Source organism: Canis lupus, chromosome 38 (assembly GCF_003254725.2).
Source record: "Canis lupus dingo isolate Sandy chromosome 38, ASM325472v2, whole genome shotgun sequence".
NCBI classification, from domain to species: Eukaryota; Metazoa; Chordata; class Mammalia; order Carnivora; family Canidae; genus Canis; species Canis lupus.
Window position 1 is genome coordinate 13400021 of NC_064280.1, and position 24709 is coordinate 13424729.

The 24709-nt window shown below is 34.5% G+C and overlaps 1 protein-coding gene across 4 annotated transcripts in view; it reads left to right on the forward strand.

Moving 5' to 3' along the window:
* The window catches only part of SPATA17 (spermatogenesis associated 17), a 212874-nt gene that overhangs the window by 51054 nt on the left and 137111 nt on the right, over nucleotides 1–24709 (forward strand). For all 4 annotated transcript variants that reach the window (XM_025420991.3, XM_025420990.2, XM_025420993.3 and 1 more), the window contains one exon: nucleotides 22194–22317. In XM_025420991.3, the coding sequence (XP_025276776.1) occupies nucleotides 22194–22317 (124 nt within the window). The remainder of the gene's footprint in view (nucleotides 1–22193; nucleotides 22318–24709) is intronic.

Sequence of the window (24709 nt, forward strand, 5' to 3'; positions counted from 1 at the left end):
CCACTGGGTGAAGGGTAAGAGAAGATTTCTTGTGCCTACACCCACAAGTTACTATAATCTAAGTCCTGTTTCTTCAGAGAGCACAACCTTGATCCCTCACCTAAGAGATTGAAACCTGAATGCTGGCATTCCCTGCAGGTGTGTGCTGAAGAAACAAAAGGGTGTGGCTCTTGTAGATGTATAGCTTTTGGTTAAAGTGCTACATCATAGTAGAACTGAGCTGGGATTCTATATCTTAAATGACATCAAGAGTAGTGCCTTTTCTAGTATCTTACTTTTTGTGTATGCAGAAATAATGAAATAATAGAAAGACCTTAGGAAGTTAAAGTTCCTCAGTTGGATTACATTTGATGCATAAATTCTAGATGTCACTATTTGTGGTGAACATTGACAAAAAAAAAATCCGCATCCAGCAGAAATGCTGGATGTGAAGAAATCATGAAGAGTTGGTCAAGATTGGAAGACAGAAGCCTAAAGCAAGGCATGCCATCTGTCTTCAAATTTCAATGAACCACCATGTACTACATTTATAAAAAGGGAAAAAATTAGGGAAAATGGTAAGTTTTAGTTCAATATGAAAATATATTTCCAGTAATAGGCTGACTTGTGAGATATAAAATGTCTGAAAGAAGGATTCATCTACAATGCCTGGACTTGTGTAGAAAGGATTTCTGAATTTGATGGCAAACTAGATGATTTCCAATTTCCCTTTAAATCTGAGATCATGGGCAGCCCCAGTGGCTCAGCAGTTTAGTGCCGCCTTCAGCCCAGGGCGTGATCCTGGAGACCCGAAATCGAGTCCCATGTCAGGCTCCCTACATGGAGCCTGCTTCTCCCTCTGCCTGTGTCTCTGTCTCTGTCTCTCTCTCTCTGTCTCTCATGAATAAATAAATAAAATCTTTAAAAAAAATACATCTGAGATCACTTGTTTAACATGATAATATGTTTAAAAGACACAAATCTATATATTTATTTACCTCAGAACTCAAAGCACTTTGAATTCCATAAAAGTGCTAGGAGAATTTAAATGAGACTAATCTATGGCATAAGGGATTCATGGTAAAGTATATGGTACAAATTACAAAGTTAAAAATTCTCTATGTCTATTATGAAATTTTAAAAATGTTTTTAATACTAAATATATTATTGAAATATATACTCCTGAAAGATAAAGACTCCCTTACATTCCCATAGATGGAAAAACGTTGTCACAGGTGGCAATACCTCCTTAAATACTATATTAGTCTTTCATAATTTTGGAGAATGACTAATGGATTTATCATTAGTAGGACCATTAGTCTAATTTTAGTATGAGTTTTTAGATTCATCAACATGCTTGCCAAAATACCAAATCAGAGAAGTAACGGCTATTAAAATGCTTGTTTTGACTTTTCATAATCTGAATAGTGCTGATAAAATAACACATGTAGGAGAACAGCCTCCAGTTCTGTCAAGATCCCTGTGCAGCTCTGCCATATTGAACATGGGCTGTGTGCCTGGTTTTGTTGGTTATTCCGGAATCTATTGATCCATACCCACAATTTGGCATATTAAAAACTGACTTTCTCTTTTTTGCCTATTGCTCTTATTTATTTGTGAACAACTTCCAGTTGAACTATGAGAAATTCTTAGTTTCTAAAGTTCACAATTCCTTTCTCTCTTGTATTTCCTGTTAAACTATCAGTGTTTGTTCCCAATGAAGATGGTCACCATCCAGAACTCACAGTTAACAGCTTGCTGTTTCAAAATATTTATATCAATATTTGTGTTAAATGCTGTCTTTGTAGTCTGCTAATTTGCATTTGTTTTCAAGGATAAAGCAAAAAAAATGTTGAGTGATTTTTATGAATATTCATCTAGTTTCTAGGAAACTCAATTCAAAAGACTTGAACATAATCTCTCATTCTTATAATGGTTATCTGGGGCCCTCAGTATGACCACCACTATAGCCTTTAAGTAATCTTTCTCTGGTATAAAATCATACAGAGTCAACAAAGGCATTAGGCTAATGACAAACTGAAGATCATTGAGATCACTTAACATTGCGTATCAGGGAAACACAGTACTAAATACATTTTTAGTTCTCTGAGTTGAAGACTTAACACATTAAACTATCTAGGAAGCACATTTCCAATTGTGCTTTAATTAACAAAGAAATATAAACATGAAGGAAATTAGCATGTCTTCTCAGACTGGTAAGATATGCAGCCCTCAAAATCAAAGCAGAAACTACTAGAGTGGTGTTGGTTTCACCTTCCTTGTGCTGTCACTGATGGATTCTTCAGAACTCTCACTAACTTCATTCTTAAAGTCAGGGTTAATAAGGGAAAATACTAATATAAACAATAAGATCTGGAATATATCTAGTATATAAGTATTGGGCACATGCTTGATAATAACTTCTTTTGACATATGCACAATGTACACAAAAACATCATAACTGAGTAGTTGCTTAAATCATATAAAACATAAAAGAAATATTTAATTTCAAACTCATCAAAAATTTCAGCCTGTTGGTATAGCATGTCTATGTGTTTTTGGTAAATAATGGTAAGAGAAAGATCAGTCTGGTTTGTCGTAATTGTAAATGTCATAATTATCAAGCTAAAAGTTTAATTTATATGGACAAATTTAGACATTGTAAGCAATGAAGAACTTGATAAATAGACTAATCACAGTAAATTGTATTTACCAAGCATCTGTTGTGGGCATGGTGTTTTCTATGTTATCTATCCACACAAAACTCCTTTGGGGATATATATTATCATATTTTAAAGATGAAAAACTAAATCTGAAGGTTTAAGTAACTTGAGTCACACAACTAAGAAGTAGTAGATCTGGAGATTTGAACTCAGTGATTTTTTTAGAAATCAAAACAGCCTCTTTGTACTTATGAATTATTGCAAATTGTATCAGTCATATTTCTTTTTTAAAAAAGATTTTATTTATTTATTCATGAGAGACACAGAGAGAGGCAGAGACATGGGCAGAGGGAGAAGCAGGCTTCTCACAGGGAGCCTGATGCGGGACTCGATCCTCGGACTGGAACCATGCCCTGAGCCAAAGGCAGAGGCTCAACCACTGAGCCACCCAGGCATCCCTGTATCAGTCATATTTCAACCATGGCATATACCATCAGTAGGCTCACCATTACAAGCCACTTATAAATGAATTGCCTTCTCAGCTGCTGGGGCTAGAAAACGAAAAACTTACTTTCTTAGACTTCTTTGCAGTGGAGGTACCATATGACTTGGTTATGCCCAATGAAATAAAGTATTAAAAGTAGTAAAACTGAACAGGAATTTGACTATTGGAGGCAGTTTCATGTCAGATTAAAAAAACATTATTATGTGGTGTTAGGTATTTTTTCAGATCCCATCTGTTTTACCACATGATATAAATTGTTAACAATTGAGGCTTTACTGAGCATTAATTGAAATTGTATGTAGATTTCACAATATTGGTGTATGCTGCTTCCTCCTTGCCTTTTTTTTTTTTTTTTTAAGATTTTATGTGTTTATTCATGAGAGACACAGAGAGAGGCAGAGACATAGGCAGAGGAAGAATCAGGCTTCCCTCAGGGAGTCCAATGTGGGACTCAGTCCCGCAACTCCAGGATCACACCCTGAGCAGAAAGCAGATGCTCAACCACTGAGCCACCCAGGCATCCCCTCCTTGCCACTTCCAGCCAGTTTCTGTGCAGAATAGATGAACGTCGACTGGACATAGCTAATCTGCAAGCAGAGATGGAAGGTAGTACTGCTTTGCTAAGGGAACGGCTCTCTGTGTATAGTGTGTGTTTATTGAGAGTCTTACAATTAGGAACTTTATGGTATTGTAAAACCCAACTGGTTCTGTACCTCAAAGTGATGTGTTTATTAGCAGTGACTATGAAGTTTAGGGCCTTAGCTGGAGATAACCACGAGGCCTTGGTAGGTATGTAAGCCCAAGACAAATTTCAGAATCAAGATACTTTCTTGTCTGATAATGACTAAGTTAGTTCAGAACCACCATCCTCAGAGTGACATCTAAGCATCAAAGAACTATCAACATACTAAATAATTTACTAGCCAAAATAAAAAGAAGATGAGAATCCAGAGACATAAGTCTACAATCAAAGCTGCTTTTGCTTTGAGGGCATCAATAATTTCTTTTTTTTTTATTTCTTCTTTGCATGACTTTAAAAATAGTCACCCATATTTCTTTTGATATTGTAGGGTTTCTTTTGTAATTTTTGGTATTGAATCCAATGGAATCTATTTAATATAAGGAATAAATTTAAAATTCATTTTAAGATTTTTTTAAATGGGTAACAAGTTATTGCAATAGTATTTATTAAATAATTCAGTTATCTCTAACACAGGAAGATATTATCATCACATACTAAGTTCTCACACATGCTCAGATATATCTCTTGACTATCGATGCCGTCTGATTTCTCTCTCTTTCTTTATAATCCTGGATAGTATTACATGGCTCAAGTACCTATAAATTACTTTTGTTTTTCAGAAGATGCTATAGCTACTTTTGCTTAATTTTCATCCACCTAAATTATCAAGCATTTTGGTATGTTTCAAAAAATATCAAATTGTAAATTTAAATCAATTTAAATTAGAATTGGCAAAAATTGGCCAAAAAAAAATTGGCAAAAATTATACATTCGTAATTCAAGTCATTCCGTCAAGGAATTCAGTATATATCTCTTAATTTATGTGGCTGTTTTTTAAATGTTCATTAGTAAAATTTTATTATTTTCTTAATAGAAGGTCTGCTTTTTTGGTTTATCTGTCTTTTTCCCCCTTTGTTCCTTTGTTTTATTTCTTAAATTCTACATCTGAGTGAAATCATACGGTAATTTGTCTTTCTCTGACTGGCTTACTTCACTTAGTGTAATGGTCTCTAACTCTATCCATGTCATTGCAAATGGCAAGATTTCATTCTTTTCTGTGGCTGAATAATATTTCAGTGTGTGTGTGTGTGTGTGTGTGTGTGTGTGTGTGTGTTTGTGTGTGTGTGTGTGTGTGACATCTTTTTTATTCACTTATCTGTTGATGGACGCTTAGACTGCTTCCATAATTTGGCTATTGTAAATAATGCTGCTTTAAACATAGGATTCATATATCCTTTAAAATTAGTGTTTTTGTATTCTTTGGGTAAATACCTAGTACTGCAATTACTGGATCATAAGGTAGTTCCATTTTTAATTTTGGGGGGAACCTCCTTACCATCTCCCACAGTGGCTGTGCCAGTTTGCATTCCCACCAGCAGTGCAAAAGAGTTCCTTTTTCTCCACATCCTTGTCAACACTTGTTATTTATTGCATTTTTTATTTTAGCTATTCTGACATGTGTAAGGTGATATATCATTGGGGTTTTGATTTGCATTTTTCTGATGATGAGTGATGTTGAGCATCTTCTCATGTGCCTGTTGGCCATCTGAATATCTTTATTGGAGAAATGGCTGTTCATGTCCTCTGCCCTTTTTAATCAGGTTATTATTGTTTGTTTTGCTTTTTTCTTGGTATTTTATAAGTTTTATATATTTTAGATACTAACCCTGTATCAGATATTTGTAATATCTTCTCCCATTCTGTAGGTTGCTTCTTAGTTTTTGTTGGTTGTTTTCTTTATTGTGCAGAAGCTTTTTATTTTGATGTGGTCCCAATAATTTATTTTTATTTCCCTTGCCTCAGGAAACGTATCTAGAAATATGTTGCTATGGCCAATGTCAGAGAAATTACTGCCTGTGCTCCCTCGTAGGATTTTTATGGTTTCAGGTCTCATGTTTAGGTCTTGAATCCATTTTGAGGTTTTTTATGTATAAGGTTAGTTTGCTTATTTGAGATTTTTCACTTCTTGAAGTAGACCTCTATTGTTATAAACTTCCCTCTTAGAACTGCTTTTGCTGCATCCTCTGTATTTTAGACCATTGTGTTTTCATTTTTTCTCCATGTAATTTTTTATTCTTTGATTTCTTGGATGACCCACTCATTGATTAGTAGCATGTTATTTAAGCTCCATATCTGTTTGCTCTTTCCAGACTTTTTCTTATGGTCGATTTCTAGTTTTACAGTGTTTTAATCAGAAATGATGCATGGTATGACTTCAATGTTTTTGAATTTGTTGAAATTTGTTTTGTGGCCTGATATGTGACTGTTCTAAAGAATGTTCTGTGTGCACTTGAAAAGAACCTGTATTCTGCTGTATTGGGATGGAAAGTTCTGAATATATCTGTTAAATCCACCTGGCACAGTGTATCATTTGATGCAGCTCTTTCCTTGTTGATTTTCTGTTTGGATAATCTGTCCATCAATGTAAGTGGAGTGTTAAAGTCCCCTACTATTGTTGTATTACTATGGATTAGTTCCTTTATGTTTGTCATTAACTGTTTTAAGTATTTGGGTGTGCATATGTTCAGTGCCTAAATATTTATAACTATTATATCATTTTGATAGAACGTCCACTTTGTTATTATATAGTGTCATTCTTTATGTCTTACTATAGTCTTTATTTTAAAGTCTATTTTGTCCAATATAAATATTGCTACCCAGGCTTTCCTTCAACATCCATTTGCATGGTAAGTTTTTCTCTATCTCCTCACTTTTGATCTGCATGTGTCATTAGGTCTGAAATGAGTGTCTTTTATGCAGCATACAGATGCATCTTTTTTTTTTTTTTTTTAAATGCATTCCATTACCCATGTCTTTTGATTTGAGTTTTTGGTCCATTTACATTCAGCATAATTATGATAGGTATGTGTTTTAATCTATTTTATTTCTTATTTTGTGCTTATTCTTGTAGTTCCTCTCTGATCCTTTCTTTTCTTGCTCTTCTTTCATGGTTTTCTGGCTTTAGTGATATACTTGGTTTTCTTTTTGTTGTTTGCATATCTATTATTGATTTTTGATTACCATTAAGTTTGTATATAACATATTCTGCATATTGCTGTCTATAGTAAATTGATGGTTGCTTAAGTTTGAACCCATCCTTTTCTCATCTTCCCAACATTTTGTAGGTATATGGTATCATACTTAACCTCCCTTTATTTTTTAGTTTCTCGACTTATTTTTATAAATATACATACTTTTGCTGCTTTTAAACTTCCTACTCTTCTTACTCTTTCTTATGGCAATTCCTTTCCACTCAGAATCCTTTGACATCTGTATAGGGCTGGTTTAGTGGCCATGAGCTCCTTTATCTTTTGTTTGTTTGGGAAACTCTTTATTTCTCTTTTTAATCTGAATGATAGCCTTGATGGACATAGTATTCTTGGCTATAGATTTTTTTTTTTCTTTTCAGCACTTTGAATAGGTCATGCAACTCTCTTCTGGCCTGCAAAGTTTCTGCTGAAAAACCTCTGATAGCCTTATGGGGTTTCCCTTGTATATAACTGTCTTCTTTTCTCTTAATGCTTTTAAATTTATTTCTATATCACTTTTTTTTTTTTTTATTTTAGTAATTATGTGTCTTGCTGTGGACCTTCTTAGGCTGATTTTGTTGGGAGATCTCAGTGACTCCTGGATCTGGATATCTGTTTCCTTCCCTAATTTAGGGATGCTTTCAGCTATTATTTCTTCAAATAAATTTTTTGCCCCCTTTTCCTTCTTCTGAGAGCTCTATAATGCAAATATTATTATGCTTAATAGAGTCACTGAGTTCCCAAAGTCTATTCTCATTTTGCATAATTTGTTTCTCTCTCACCTCAGCTTGATTACTTTCCATAATGCTGACCTCCAGGTCACTAATTCATTCTCTGCTTCTCTAGCCTGCTATTTATTCCATCTACTGCATTTTAATTTCATTTATTGTGTTCTACATCTCTGATTGGTTCTTTATTTACCTTTTGTTAAGGGTCTCACTTATGTCGTCCCTTCTTTTTCCAAGTCCAGTGACTGTCTTTCTGACCATTACTTAAAATCTATCAGGCAAATTACTTATATCTGTTTCAGTTAGGTCTCTTCCTGTGATTTTGTCCTGTTATTTCATTTGGGACATATTCCTCTATCTTCTCATTTTGTCTGACTCTCTGTCTACTTAGAAAGTCAGCTATATCTCCTACTCTTGAAAGTAATAGCCTGAATAAGAGGTCCTCTAGTGTCCTGCAGTGCAGTATCTCATGTTCACCAAAATCTGGTACTTTGAGGTGTCTCCTATGTATGTTGTGTGTGTCCTGTGTCCTGCTGCTGTGTCCTGTCTGCTTTTCCTTCAGTTCAGTAGTCTGCAGTGGTGCTGTCTGCCTGTAGTAGACAGTGTTTGATTCCCAGCCTGGGTAGGATGTGCAGCTTTAACAAGGTGCCCACTGGTCCACTTGCAAAGTGAGACCTGCCACTGCAGCTGCCACCTGACTGGGCCACTTGGATGGCTCTGCAAAGTGCACATGGGTAGAATTCACAATTTTAACAAGGTGCATAAGTCTGTGGGGCCTGCTGCTGGACTCACCAGGACCAAAGTCCTGCAAAGCATATGGATCAGGAGATATGGTGTTGGCAAAGTCTGTGGTGGTCTTCTGGGAGAGGAGACCTCCAGCACTGGGACAGAGGAAGGCCTTTCTGGAAGGGATGGGTTCCTGAAGCCCAGGGTTGTGGAACTTGGTATAAGCAAGTTAGATAGTGAATATATTTGCTGTGCTTGTTCAGTCAGGTGGCCTTGTGTTTATGGTGGGTGATGGGGGAGAGAAATGGTTCCTGCAAGCTCCTTTGTTCATGGTGGAATTCCCCTGGGAGCCTTGCCTTTGCCCAGATAGGCTTTAGTAAATAACTCCCCTTCCTGTATGCCCCAGGTGTTTTTCAAACTGCTGATTCTAGGCTGAACCAGGGGGCTGTGTGTTGTGCTATCTCATTAAGGCTGGAGACTAAGCTCCCAACGGCATCCAGCTCTCCCAGAACCCAGCCTGCTGATTTTTAATATTCCAGGCTTTAAGTCCCAATAATTATAAGAACTCACAAAATTTGACCCCTCTTGCTTTCAAAGCCAATTTTTATGGGAATTGTCTTCTTCATGTAGGCTACCCATCATGATAGGGTGTTTCTCTCCCCTTTCTAGGCTTGTGGCTTCCTCCTTCCCACAGTGACTTGGTTCAGCTTCCCACTACATCTCTGTTCTTTCTACCCTCTTTGATATGGCCTCTTCTCTATCTTTAGTTATAGAATTTGTTTTGCCAGCCTTCAGGTCATCTTCTGGGTTATTTACTCTGATATGAGTGTTACCTATCCATATCTGTGGGACAATGTGAGCTTATGGTCCTCGTATTTATTTTTTTTAAGATTTTATTTATTTATTCATGAGAGATACACACAGAGAGAGGCAGAGACACATGCAGAGGGAGAAGGAGGCTCCATGCAGGGAGTCTTACATGGGACTCAATCCCGGATCTCCAGGATTGAGTCATGCCCTGGACTGAAGGCAGCGCTAAACCACTGAGCCACCCAGGCTGCCCTATGGTCCTCTTATTCCACTATCTTTCCAGCCTATTATTATTTTTACATATAGGAAAGCAATTATGTTTTGAACAGAGTAATTCTATACTTTACTGAAATTCCTACTTAGGTCTCAGAATTCTTATACTTTTTTTAATGCCTCAGCTAAGTATTGATGATTTGTTTTCCCATTCAGTCATTCAACAATCTGATGAAAGGTAGAGAGTAAGCTGGAGCAATGGGAAGCTGTGTTCTTGACACTTCTTCCCAAGTTCTGATTGGCCTCCTGTCATTGTGGATATTGAGTTCATGAAACAAGATCAATGTGAAGTTCTATTGCTCATAGACTCTTTTCTTCTCTGAGTTTATTTTATTCAGCAGCTCTCAGGCTACTTTTCCTCATTCTCCTCCAGCCCAGATTTGCCATCTGGTCTCAACTCAGTCAGAAGCTCTGATTAACAAAAAAAGAAATGACTTGGCTGCAATTTCTTTCCTTTAGTCCTGCATCTGGTTATTCCTATCTTTATCCCTCTTGGTTGGAGCTCTTACTAGATTCTTTAAACTTGTTCAGTTATTTCCCACATACCATCCTGACTTTGTGATTAAGGAAAATGCCCTGTATTTGTGGTTTAAATTTGATTGAATATGAATTTAAGTAAATATTCTTCATTCATTCCATTCCTACTTACTTTCTTGAGTTTATGATGGTGTTTGTGACTGTTCCTTGTTTTTGCCTATATTTTTGTTTCCTCTTATTCATTTAGTTGATTTTGGGAACAGATTGTAGGCAAAAGAACATATGCACTCTCCTCCTAGAAGTCCATACATAATTATTTTAATAAGCACTATTATTTTATGCTTTCCCTAAATGAAGTATCATTTCTTAACTTTTTAAAATCTTACCCTCTCTTCAAGGTGTGGAACCTAAGTTGTTTTACACTTATAAGACTTTTTTTTTTTGAGATTATTTATAAATATGGCTCTTTTCTTATTTAAAGCAGTTTTATTTTGACCCTTGATTATAGTATTTTTTCATTAAGATATGGAAGTTTTATCTTGATAATACAAATGAAAATTTTCCTATCTCTTATTGTTGTTCTTGACAAAGGGTACTCACTAAAAAATATTTGTCTATAAGTAAATGTATGAATGCATAAATTGTTTGAAGATGGGGTCACATTTTCTTAGTACATAAATGTTTGTTAATTAAGTTAAATATTATAAATTTAGCGGAGCCAAATTAGATTTTTCAATAGTGGTAAAATCTGATTCTTTTAAAATATATAATATATAATACCTCCTTTATATATTTGTTTCGTGTTTTACAATAAGTGTATAATTAAACAAACATTTACAGTAGGATTGTGATACTATGTAAAAGGTCAGTTCACACATTTTATAATCTTTGAATCTGTATGATGTAGATGAAAGAGGAAGTGTAAAGTCTTAGCAGACCTCAATGTGAACTTACCATTGAAAACCCGAGGCATCAATTTTTTTATTCAGATGGAGATATTGCCACTCAAACACATTATCAATCACTAACATGTATTGAGCACTTATTGTATACCAAGTATTGTGCTAAGCCCTTTATTCTCATTATCTCCTTCAATTTACACAACAAACCTATGAGGTCAGGATTATTAGTCTACAATTCAAATAGAAACATTTTAGTTTTGTTTCATTATGTCTAGGACCTCCCTCTCAGTGGTATTTTTCATAGGATCCTTATCTGGCGTGGAAATATTTGTATAGTTGTTTGATAAAGAATGAATAGTGACCTTAAAATAAAGCTAAGCATAGAATATAGATGAGGAAATACTGCATCATTAGTTATTTGGTAAAATTAAATGAAACTCATTCAGAGTCATATTAAGAGTAATTTCTGTATTGTATTCACTTTCTTTAATAAAGCCCATCCATTTACTTTTTGAAAGATACTTTATTGTAAAGCTAGTCAATAAAACCATTTATTTTTACTAAACATACTATTTTAAGTCAATGAAAAGAGTGGTAAATTTTTCTATTTTTATTATATGAGAGATATTTGAATCATAAAAACTGGCTGTTTGGTAGATTCATTTGGTAGGTAAACTGTCAGGTAGCCTCCATAAATGGCTTGTCATGTTATTTCACTTATTTTTATTATTTGAATTCAAATTAACTTCACAGTTTCACAATTTATCTATTGTGAATCTGAACTAAGTAGGACAGAAGAAAAGGTGCAGTTCCATTAAGCTCTAACATATCATTGGCTGTCAGGTAAGCCTTGTTATGCTGTCCATCCTCATTTAACTATCCCACAAGATCTCTTAATGAAGTTAAGCCCCAAGTTCACTCCAATAATTCTGTGGCAAGAGTTTGTGCAATGTAACAATTCATCACTTGTCAGGAAGGCACTTTTAGTTTATACATTTAATAAGGGCATCCTCTAGCTTGGTTAATTAGAAGTGAACAGTTTGCATATTTACTAAATGCAGAGTGTCATTGCCACCACGGCCTATTGCCTACATGAATTATTTCTCTATCTGCAATAAACAGCTGGGTAATTATTACTGCCATAATCAGATAAATTCCCTCTGTAAGGCTTTTCTTACATGGCAATTCTTTGAACTCATCCAAAGCTGAACAAAATTTATGAACTCCAGCAGCTAGGCCACTTTTTCATACTATGGTGTCCCTGTTCACTATTTCAAGGACATAAGTAGAGAACCATTTATATTGTATAAATAAGGAGAATAAATATGATTACCTAAAGATAACATTTCAATAAACCTCATTTTAAAAGTATAATATTCTGATCTCAGCCAACTAAATGATAGTGGTTTGGCTTTATCTAATTGTATCTAGATTACGGGCTCTTTTAGTAAAGAATAACCTGTGATGTAAAGAAAACAACATTTTCCTTTTCAAGAACCAAATTAATCTGAAATGTTAGCTGTACATATGACTTTTTCTCTGTAGAATCATTTTATATGTAAAACTGCAGAAGGTATAGCAATTAACTTGGTAGAATTTGGATAATAACACACTAGAGTATATAAAATACAATGCATATTCTTTGCTTTAGAAACAGTCTGTTACTTATCCATAATTAGTAATTAATGACATAATCCATACAATCACTTTACAGTATGGAATGATATCTACTGTTTGAACACAATCTTTCCACGTATTTTTAACGGGAATGTGTTACTTTTAACATATTGCTATTGCAAAAAATTTTCAAAGCCAAGTGTATAAAAAAAATCCTCATTCCTGAAATAGAATTAATAAAAGGAAAAAGCTTATCGCATTGGACATAATTTTTATATGTATGTATTTAAATTTTTTTCAAATTTAATTCTTTACACAATGAATTTTAGGCAGTTTACAAAAAGTTACGTAAAAGAAAGAAGGACCACAATAAAGGAAAATACAGAATGATAACTATATTGGTGTGACTGATCAAGAAATGTGGTTAATTAAGTATGTTCCATTGTGAAAATGTAAAAATTACTGCATATGCCAAGAAACACCTTTTTCTAGCCCCGATCTAAATTAATTTTGCATACGAATTTTCAGTAGGATATAACTAGTAATGTAATGGACAGTGACAGTGACTTTAGTAACTTTTAATTTTAAACAGGAAAAAAAAAAGCTGTCTGAATTTCAAGTCTCTCTTTTTTATGGTGATAGTAAAAAAAAAAAAAAAAAAATGCCAGAGTATAGCATTAAGTTGTTACTCATTTGAAAGCAAGGAACTAAAATATGTTAGTTTGTGAATTTAGTCGTGTGGCTGTCCAACTTTAAGGAATGGTTGAATTGAAAGTTCTTATGTCTCACTTAGGTGATCTTTTGATATAAGATGGATGGAAGAAAGTTCCTTTTTTCTCCTTTTTAATTCGGGGATAAAGACTGGTAAAGTTATTGTTAATATTGTTGGTTGAGAATGAAGGTATAGAGTGGAAATCAGATTCAGATACTTGATATATTTGTGTACAAAATTTTTCAGTCAATACTTGAGGATATGTTTAAATTATTGTGAAAATGTATTGAGAAAATGTAGTTGTTGCTAAAAAATTATTTATAATTCTATCCAGTAGGCTATTGGGCCTTCATATTATCGGGTTATTTAAAGCATAAGGCAACTGATGATCATTCTTTTTCTCTAATCTCTCTCACAACTTAGATTTTGTCACACCACTTTCTCCTGGTTTCCTTTCTACTTTTCTAATGGTTTCTTCTTTGTTTATTTGTGTACTCATCTTTATTTGCCTGATCTTAAATATTAATGTTTTCTCTTTAATGCATTTGCTTTTTCACTGTCTGTGCCCTGGACAGTCTTTTCCACTTCTGGGACTTTAGCTAACACTTGTATTGTGATGATCCATAAATCTGGATACTCTCCTGCCCAGCATTTTCTTCTGACTTCTTAGACTGATTATAAGACAATTGGCCAATAAATAGTATTCTAAAACCCACTAGATAATTTTCTGAAATGATATGTGATATACTACTACATGTGGTACTAATTTAAAATATATTGACATCATCCTATTGTATATTATTGTTTTACAATAGCATCCTGATTAATTTAGAGATGTGCCTGGATTGAATGTTAAATGGATTGTATGCAAAAGCAGCAGCAATTATTTTTGTTTTAAAATGAAGTTAACACATTTTAAATGAGTGGCAATGTGTGATTTTTGAGTGAACACAAAGTAAATAAGAGCTTGCAACTTTTTATATGAAATAGAAATTTAGCTACCTCAACTCTAAACTCTATCGCAAATAAAGTGTCGCTAGCTTGATCCTCATCCTCTACAGCTGAATCACTGTGAAGATATACAATGGAGAGAAAATATGATGTGCCTTGATCTACCTTTATGCAGGAAGCCCCCATGCTGTGTCTCAAAGTCACCATCTGTAAAGTCATTTCATTTCACAATGAAGAACAGGAACCTTGTTAATAATACCTGCCCCTTACCAACCTCAGTGGAATGTTGTGAAGTTGAATTAATGTCTGTGAAGCACTTAGAGCTCCTGAAAATAATACACTATGTAAATATATTTTATCATTATACCCACTGTTGTACTTAGCACAATGTCACTCTCAATTATTTGGCATAGTATATATTATATGAAATTTTACTTCCTTTTACAGAAACTATCCAGAATAGTGAAAAGAAAATAATTTTACAGTGAAATATGTGCATATTTTTAGGAAGAATAGTACACAAAAAAGTTCTATTCAACTAAGTGTATTCAAAGGAACCAGAAGAAGAAAAAAATTGATTTTCATGAATGATCTTTGAATGGAGTCTTATTGCTTTTTAAAATCATGCAAAGTAGGCAAATGAAATAATGGAGCAATTGGATGATCCCTTTTTATGATCAGAGTGAAGTCATGGAATTGTAATTTTATAACATTGACCATTATCTTCTTTTTAACTTTTTTCATTCGCAAAATATCTAGTCTATAGAGTACAAATTTGCTAGCATTACCCTTAGGGAGCCCATTTACCCTCGGTCAGGAAACCCTTTTTCTAGTCCCAAGTGCATTTCCTTCATTTTGCTGTTGATGGAACAGGTCCACCAAAGATAGCTGAAGTTTCCTGTGAATACTCCAGGCTCATTTCCTTACCGTACTCCTCTATCCCAGCTTTTTGGTTCAGCAACCAGTGCTGCCACCTATAACAAGCCTCTTCTAATGTCTCTGAATTTAAGCACTGCTTCTATATTTCTTCATATTCTGTCTGTAGTCTAGTTGGTTATCTGTTGTTTTATTATGAAAGCTGCTTGAAGGCAGGGATTGGCTTTTACACATCTTTATTTCTTTTCATATCTTAAACATATTTGGGCCCGCCTGACTGAATAAACAGGTGAATGTTCATGTTCTTCATGATACGAATTTTTAAAGTAGCTTAGGCATTTTGAAGAGAAGTTAATCTATGCCGCAACAAAGGATTTTCAAGAGTAGCTAAAAATATTTTTTGAGAGGACTCTTCTGAATGTTTTCAGACTGTTAAAGCCTCACCTGCAGTTTTCAGAGTAAAGCATGAGGCTCAGGAGCAACCTGAGTGCTTGAATATTGACGACGGTGTGCTACACAGTCCTTAATTTTAAACTGTATTTTTCCGTCATAAACTGCTGCCCTAATGAAATTTGCAAGGCCTGTCCAACAATTCCAGGCCCTGGGTAACCAGGTAGACAAAATAACTTGTTTAAATGGTTTGAGTGACTTAAAGGGAAGCTTTTGTTTCTAATGCAAATGTCTTGGATATTTTTCTGGCTTCCAGATAATCTATTCGAAGGTTTTATCAGTCCCCGAATTGTCAAAGTCCAAACACATCATTGGCTTTATCTGTGGTTAATAGTTTTGCTTATCACATACAATAAATTTAACTAAAATACTTTTAGGTCATAATATACCATAGCAGGAAGTAAAGCTTTTCAGCTTTTTTTTTTTTTTTTAAAGACTTCTTGCACATCACTGGCTTCATTTCCCATCAAACCAGAGTGAAGCCTCTGGAGAATTGTTTGAATCCATTTCCTTAGAATTATTTTTTCTTAAAGACAGCACAGATGATGGCATTGTGTTTTTATTTGAGAGATTATATAATATTATTACCAGTTCCTCTGAAAATTTGGGCACTTGTGCTTTTAAAACAATCTCCATATTTTTTTAACTTTCCTGTCACAATTATGATTTCTATGAAAATACTGTAATGTACATATCATATCTCCTTTGTAGTACTTCTCAGTGCTTTAACTTATATAGTGATGCTCATATTAAAATTATTAACTGAATATGATGTGTCTCTTTAGGATGTAGTACTAGTGAGTTGGAGTGAATCATCTTAATTCCTCAACAGAGTTGATAATTTTCATTGCTGCAGGCTAGCACTTCTCAAACTTGAGCAGGCAAGAAATTGCCTCAGGGTCCCTCCCCCTAGGATTTCCGAATTGGTCTGGGGTGGAGCCTGACATTGTGCATTTCCAACACTTCCCAAGTGAAACTGATGCTGTTTTCTAGATACCACACTCCAAAAACCACTTTATAGGCCAAGAGCCAGAATCCTGGTTCTTCCACACTTCCCAAGAGAGGCTTTCTCAAGGTAGCTTCTTCCTTCTTCTAATTAAACTATCAAAAATGATAAAATATACTACTAGTCAGCTGAGAAATAGTTCAAAATGATGGTAGCACCTAATTTATACCAGATATTAGACCAAATACTTTGGGAGGGACACATCAATGAATAAACTTTAATTCTGACCTTCAGGACCTCAGCACTTGGTTGGGAAGTACAGGAAAGTCATGTATGCATGCAGCTATAATATTGTAGAATGTAACAAATATATGAAAGAGAGGATTATGAGAGTGAGAACAGCTAGAGAATAATAATGGTTGAAGTTATGAAACCTTTTTTAGAGAAAAGGATGGACATTTTTATTTTGGGGTTCTGGACTTACAAAGACAAGAAGATAAAAACTATAAAGATTTTTTGTTTAAGTACTGTATTTTGAACTGAGTAAGAAAATCAAACGGAATGGCAAAATATACTTGACTCTTGAATAATGTGGGAGTTAGGGACACTGACCCCCTGTGCAGTTGAAAATACACATATAAGTTTTGACTCCCCCTAAACTTAACTACCAATACCCAGCTGTTGACTGGAAGCCTTACCAATAAGCATATTTGCATGGTATGTGTATATATTCTGTATTCTTATAATGAAGTAAGGTAGGGAAAGGAAAATGTTACTTTTTTAAAGATTTATTTCAGAGAGAGTATGAGGGGAGGGACAGAAGAAAAGGGAGAGAGAAAGGGAGCGAGAAACCCAAGCAGACTCCCCACTGAGCTCGGAGCTGAATGTGGAATCAATCCCAGGATCCCTGAGATCAGATGTGAGCCAAAATCGAGAATCTAACACTCAGCTGATTGTGCCACCATGCACCCCGAAAAGAAAATGTTATTAAAATTGTAAGGAGGGAAAAGTATTTATTAAAAACAATCTGCATACAAGTGGACCTATGTTGTTCAAGAATCAGCTGTATGGGATTTGGGCAAAATGTGTGATAGGAGTATAGTATTGTGCATAAAGCCATAAATTTTGGTGTGAAACCTATATTCAGGTTCTAACTCTCACCTTCTAGTTTGGGGGTTTGGTCAGAAATTTAACCTCTGTGATTCTTCATTTCTTAATCTATAAAATGGGAGTGATAATATTTACCTCACTGGATTGTGAAAGGATTAAAAGTGGTAATGTGTATGTTTTAACCAGGAACTTCTTGGAAATGAAATGTAAGTGTAGGATTAAACTGATAATACTGTATTTATTAAGCTGATGATACTTTATTAAACTGATAATATTTCATCCTCACTGCCCTGAGTATTAGTATAAAGAAAAAAAAAGGGAGTGAAGCATCAAAGATTGAAGCAGACTCTGAGTGCAATGATTTGGTGCAGGACTGTATTGGGGAGCATGTGAAGAATAACACCTGTAAAGTGGCGGAGAAATTGAACCACATCAGAAGTCTCAGCCAGTCTCAGGAAGCTTAGGATTTGGATGGGTCTTTTTTTTTTTTTTTTAATATTTTATTTATTTATTCATGAGAGACACAGAGAGAGGCAGAGACACAGGCAGAGGGAGAAGCAGGCTTTCTGTGGAGAGCCCAGTGCAGGACTCAATCCCAGGAACCTGGGATCACGGCCTGAACCAAAGGCAGACGCTCAACCACTGAGCCACCCCGGTACCCCTGGATAGGTCTTTAGAGTGGACCCAAAGTGAGGAAGGCTCTGGGTCTGTACATTCCCTCAGTCACCAGCCACTGGATGCAGGCTGGAGAGAGAGAGTGACAAAACCTGAGACCGGGCAGCTGATTTTCTCCGGTGGCATACAGCTATAAACTGTCTACTGCCAGTACTCATGCATTGATCCTGTAAGGAGGAATGTGATACCATGAGCTCCTGCAGCCCTGGCCACCACTTCGTCTAGGGTCCCATAGTGACTCAACAAGGTATAGCAGGTACACGCTGCATTATCCATTAACCAATGCACAGGTTTGCTAGGAGAACTCTCAGCAGTGCACAGAAGACAGAAAAAAGGGAAATTTATTTGCATAGCTCTCTTCCATGTCCTGTTTCCCACCAGTCAAGGTTTACCCCATGCCTCTGTGCCTCTTAGAAAAACCAAATTCCATGGTTTGCTTCATGATTTCACCTAAAAATTGCACACTGATCAGGAGAGAGAAAAGAAGAGATCACTGAGGGAATTTGAGACAGTATAAAAGATTGGTATCCAGTTGAGTTGATAAAGCAAGTAGCCTAGAACATAGCTTAGAGTGAAAATTCAATATATGGTAAACACCCATGTAGTGCCTTCCTGTGTGCCAGCCCCCCTCTGAATACTTTACGTAGATTAATATATTTGTTCCTCACAATAGCTTGACGAAGAAAACTCTATACTATTTACATTTTATAGATGAGGATGTTGAGACTTAGATATCAAACAGTAGTGCAGAGCACAGCAGAGAGTTTATAATCAGGTGTCATTTCATAGTTTATCCTGTGAACCCATTCACTGTATTGCTTCCATGTGGCTATTATTATTTTTATTATTCCTATCATAATTAAAATATGTAAATATTTTATCATTGTAAATATATTCAAATATTTAAGACTTTATAAAAGTTTCAGTAATTTTTACCTTTATTTTTAAACTAATCTCACCAAATACATTTTATATATATGAAACTTGATACAGGAAGTCCTAGGACCTACCCAAGTTTCGTTAGGTATACAATAGAAAACAGGACCATAAAATAAAAGAAAATGTATGTGGTTAATTCAATAAAAAATATCTTCTGCATAGTATTTCTTATATCAGGATGACTACAGCCTGCAATTAGAGAATCTGTAAATCTAAGGATTCTAATTCCATTTCTACTATTAACTGATTTGTTATTCAGAGTACGTCATTTCATCTCATTATGTGTTACCATATTTGTAAAATAGTGTAATTAGTAGCATCCCTTCCATATATGTCATAGGATTGTTTTTTAAGGATAGAAATAAGACAATATATCTGCCTGAAATGAAAAAAAATTTATGAAAACAACCTGGAATTATTTGAGAAAAAGTTTAAGTGTTTTAAAAGCACTGCATTAGAAAAAAAATCCCTGGATAAAAAAAAACAATAATTTTTATAATTTTATAAAAAAAACCTAGTTAGAATAGTTTTCACCCTTTAATCCTTAATGGGATCATAATTTTTTATTACATCCTTTACACTGAGACATATCTTCATTGCTATTGATGTAACAAAAACTTGTATATCAGGATAACAATTTATTCAGCTCTTCCTACTTGGTCATTAAACAAAGACTATTTGACATGAGTATAACTGTGGTGTTCAATATATCTGTACAGTCTCAAGTATGGCAATAAATCAGGAACATAAGATTGATTTTTTTCAAAAATTGTATAAATTTATTAAATTAATTACTTTTATGTTTTGAGATTCGTTTTTCTAATGTTTTGTCAAATTTCTTGGATTTATTTTTAGGGCTTCTCAGTTCCTTCTGGGTTTATAGTGCACTTTATTCATATACTGGAAGCTGACATTCTTTTACATATCTCTCAGTTTTAGCTTTCCTTGTCAAGCTCCCTAGGTACACACTGTTTTTATTTTACATTTCCATATCCAGAAGATGGACTGTTTTTATGACATCAAATAATTTACACTTCTGATTTTTGCATCCAAGTCCTATTACTTCTTTGCACCTTACCTGTGCATGTGTGTGTTTAATTATATTGGGTACTTTTTTCTTATGTAAGATCTCTTCTTATTCATTAAATCATTTATAGATACAAACTTCTTTGTAGATTTTTTTTTTTATTTTTGTGATTGCTTGGAAAATTACTGTGCTTATCTTTAGAATGACATAAAATTGCATACATGCATATCTGAGTAATTATCCTTGTAGAGGCAGTTCATCGGTTCTTTTAAATTATCTTAAAGACTTATAAGAGGAATTATCGAAGAAATATTTGTACATAAGATTAAAAGGGAAGATGAAAATTAATAGTATATTTAGTTTTTTAATATAACCTGTGATTGTTATTTTTCCTGGTAAAAATTCTCATTTATTCATATGTAACTGCCTTGAAATTTGTACCTTAAGGACAAAGAAAGGTCACCAGTCCTTCTAACTCCTGGTTCTTTGTCAAAAATGGACACAGTTAATGAGGTTTGTTTGGTACAGAACAAATTCTCAGACACAGATAGAGATCCTTTCAATGGAAACAAATTTGTTTGGCTTTACCAGGTTACTTAGCGATTAATAATAGCCTTGAGATGCAGGTCAGAAAGGTCATTGTACCAGCTTGCCAACACAATCTAAACGTGCAGCTAGCCCAGCTCTGTGGGCGCAGAAGCCCCCAAAATACTATGCATAAAGTAAAACAGGCTATTTTCTGACTCCTTTTTTCATATTAATAAGCAATTTTCAAGAGAAGGGTGGCAAAATGAGGGCCATGCCACTCCAAGTAATTCATTTATTTTGCAATTTAATCTTATGTTGAAAAAAATTGCTCTGCTGCAATAGCATAGCATGGTGATTTTTAAACGTCAGTGTGTTTCATAAGTAACCTTGTATGAAGTATTGTATTAGTAGCCTTTAACAGAAAATCACAACAAAAATATTTCTAGACATGAAAGTAGAAATGAGAATCTCTTTTTTTTTTTTTTTTTTTTGAATCTTTCCATCTCCTTTTCCTTGATATCTTTATGGTAAATGCTCAGATGACTTAAAATTTTACTTAAAGAACTGGACACTAGGTTACATATATATCATTAAAGAAGAATAACAATAATTTCAAAACATTATTTTAACATGAATAGTAAATGTGTTCTGTGAAAAATAAAAGATTTTTTTCTATATTTGATAATTTCTTCTATTTATCAGGCATTTTTCACATAGTGTATTTTAAAAATTTATTTTTTGTTTAAATGTCTTAGATACACACTCATAAATGATGCAATTTTCATGACTTCAGTGAAATTTATTCACACCTAGAAAGCCAGGAACTTATTCACCTAGTTTAGCTTTCTTTAAAATTATCTATATAATTGAATAAAATCTTGCAAGTGCAAGATAATATATGTAATCATGTTGGTATTTTTTAAAGTGTTAACTGAAATAAACTTACATTAAGTATATATATATACTTATATATATACTTCATTAAGTGTATATATATATACTTATATATACTTCATTAAGTATACATATATATACTTCTTTGATTATATATATATATATATATATATATATATATACCCATCCCACTTTCAAAATTAGCCCATTAGTTAGTATACAGAATAAATGATCAGAGATTTGTTAATACAAAATCAAAATTTAAAGGAAATTAGTAGCTCAGCCGTTTTCTTGGGACATTTAGGTATGTCCAAAATAGCTCATCTTCAACCAAAGAAAATGGTAATGGAGTTGTTCACTTACTTTGCACTTGATATATTTCCTCAGCTGTTGAATTAATTAGAATAGGTAGATATTTGATTTAAAATCTTTAGCCACCGAAAAATCACTTAAATGCTTTTTAAAGATTGCAAAGATTCAGTGGAATGTGCAGGTAAGATCGATTACACCGCTGATTTTGATGGATGTGGATGATGGTAGCCCCTCAAAAACTTACTTGATTATCATCAGTGGAAGAGTGAAAATGTTAGCAGATTTTTAGTATCATAAATAACGGCTGATTGTTTTGATGCAGGGAGGCACTCGAGGAGTTTGCAGAGATGAAAGAAAGAGAAGAGAAGAAGGCCGACCTCGAAAGGGAGGAGAAGAAAAGAGATTACCAAGCCCGAAAGATGCATTACCTCCTCAGCACGAAGCAGGTTGGTCTACCTGCCCCTGACAGCTCCCGTAAACCACTTGGGCCCCCAGCCTGACAAAGATAAAGTAGCAGGCTGAATGGGACATGACTTGTTGAAAAGATATCACAAAGACACTACTTCGAGTTCAATTCCGTGCTTGTGTGTAGGTGCATGCAGACACCATGACTCGTCTGTGACAGCAGCTTCATAGAGGCAGGCGCCTTGACGCTGGCAGAAAGGTGCAAGTCAGCAGGGTGATCTGCCTCTGTGATAACACAACACGAAGGCCGCAACCTCGCTTTTCAAACCCGTTCTGAGTGGCTTACTGCTTTGCGAATTGATCAAGAACTCAGAAGTTACTAAACCGAGGTCACTTTCCTGTTTTATTTGAGATTAAAACCTTTCCTGCACCCTTTCTAAATTTCGATGCCCGTTTTCCAGTAAAGCTTTGAACAAAACTGCTTCAGTGATTACATCCTCATATTGAGATACAAATGTGGAATTTGGAGTCTTTAGAATTCTTTTCTTCTAAAAGGTAAAATTTTAGGGCCTCGGATCTTGTCATAGTTGCTAAAAAAAAAAAAAAAAAAAAAAAAGTACATCGTTGTTTAGAATATTCTGCTCCCAGAGAAATATGGTTATTTCTTGGGCCCAGGTTTGGTACAGAACAGGCCCAGGGCGTGATCCTGGAGACCCGGGATCAAGTCCGACGTCCGGCTCCCTGTATGGAGTTGCTTCTCCCTCTCCCTGTGTTTCTGCCTCTCTCTCTCTATCTCTCTCTGTGTCTCTCATGAATAAATAAATAAAATCTTAAAAAAAAAAAACGAACAAACAAAAAAAATATGACTTTGGGGGTCGAGGTAGTTTGGTTAATTGCGCTTCAGGCAGGAAACTAGCAATTTGTGAGTTTCTGTTCTTTTTCATCCACTTTCAAATCCAGTCTTCTAGTTCCAGCCAGAGCCACTAGTTCAAATGTCTCAGACATAGGCAGCAAGTCCAGTCCATTGTGGAGGGTGGTGGAGGGTGTTAGCTGAGACTGAATGTCATGCTTAAAGGCATCCAGATTCAAAAAAATTAAGTACTGGACTGGCCTTGTACATTTGGAACAGAAGCCTATACTTCTAGCTTTTATTTGGTTGTATAATTAACAATACTCTTGATAATGATGACTATCTTAATATTTACTTAGATTTGTAGAGCTATTTGTTATCTCCATTTAACAGGTAAGAAAAAAACTCAGAGAAAATTAGGGGAGTAATATATATAGACACAAAACTAGTAGTAATAGGTCTGGTACTCAAACTGAGATTTTTAGATTCTAAATACTTAGGGAGTAAAGATAATAATAATAAAAAAGTCGAGGTATTTTAAGCCTTGATTGTAAATCCATAGCAATGTGAAAATTTTATCTGTATAGTTGGTGGGCTACATTTTTTTAAAGGTAAAAATCACAAATTAAGAATTTTTTTAACTTCAGTTATTAGTAATTTCAATTTAGATGAAATAAGGGAGGCATAAATGTATCCTTTATGCCTTTATGCCTGATATATCCTTTATCACATTTAGAGAATTCTAATTACTGGGTAGAGTTGTTTATTTTGATAACTCTGAACCCCTTTTTTGCTTTGAATCTTTCTTAATCTGAGGTCAACTTCTGCTGCTTATACTTAACGATAGGTAGTGTATATCAAAAATCATTTTTTAAATGGCGAAATCAGACTTAATGAAAACATTTGTTCATTCTCTTTTTTTCCACATTAGAAAGTCTATAAAGAGTTGTTTTACTAATAAAAACAATGCAATAGCAAATATCCATGGAATACTCACCATGTGCCACAGAGTATCATAGATACTTTATATGCATTATTTCTTTATTTTGATTTCATTTCAGTTTTAAATTTAAACACCTGGTTTAACAAATTTCCAAAAACTTGACCATGTGACTTGACTCCTGGACCTTAACGAATTTATAATAATACCAGTGTTTTAGTTATGTTTGTGCTAACAAATACAAACTGTTAATGCCCTAGCCCATTTTCCTTCTTGTTTATACCTTGCAGACTGCTGCTAATATCCATGCATATAAACATTAGTTTAGTGATCCCTTGTCTCTGGAAATCCTTGGTATCCAATAGAACGGTTGTTTTTGCGGCAGTGTGGTACAACAGAAAGAGTATGGTCATTGACATCAGACCGAGCTAAGTTGGCATCCAAGCTCTCTGGACCACTTAGGGTAAAATATCAGGAGATTACCTGGAATTGTCTGTTTCACTCTACAATTTGAAAGAATGTTCTAAGGATTGGATGTAATACATTTAAAATACTACCTGGCCCTTAGAGAGCATTCAGTAAATGATAACAATTGTATTATTAGAATTTAACCTGTCACGGATAGACGAAGATTCTACAATTT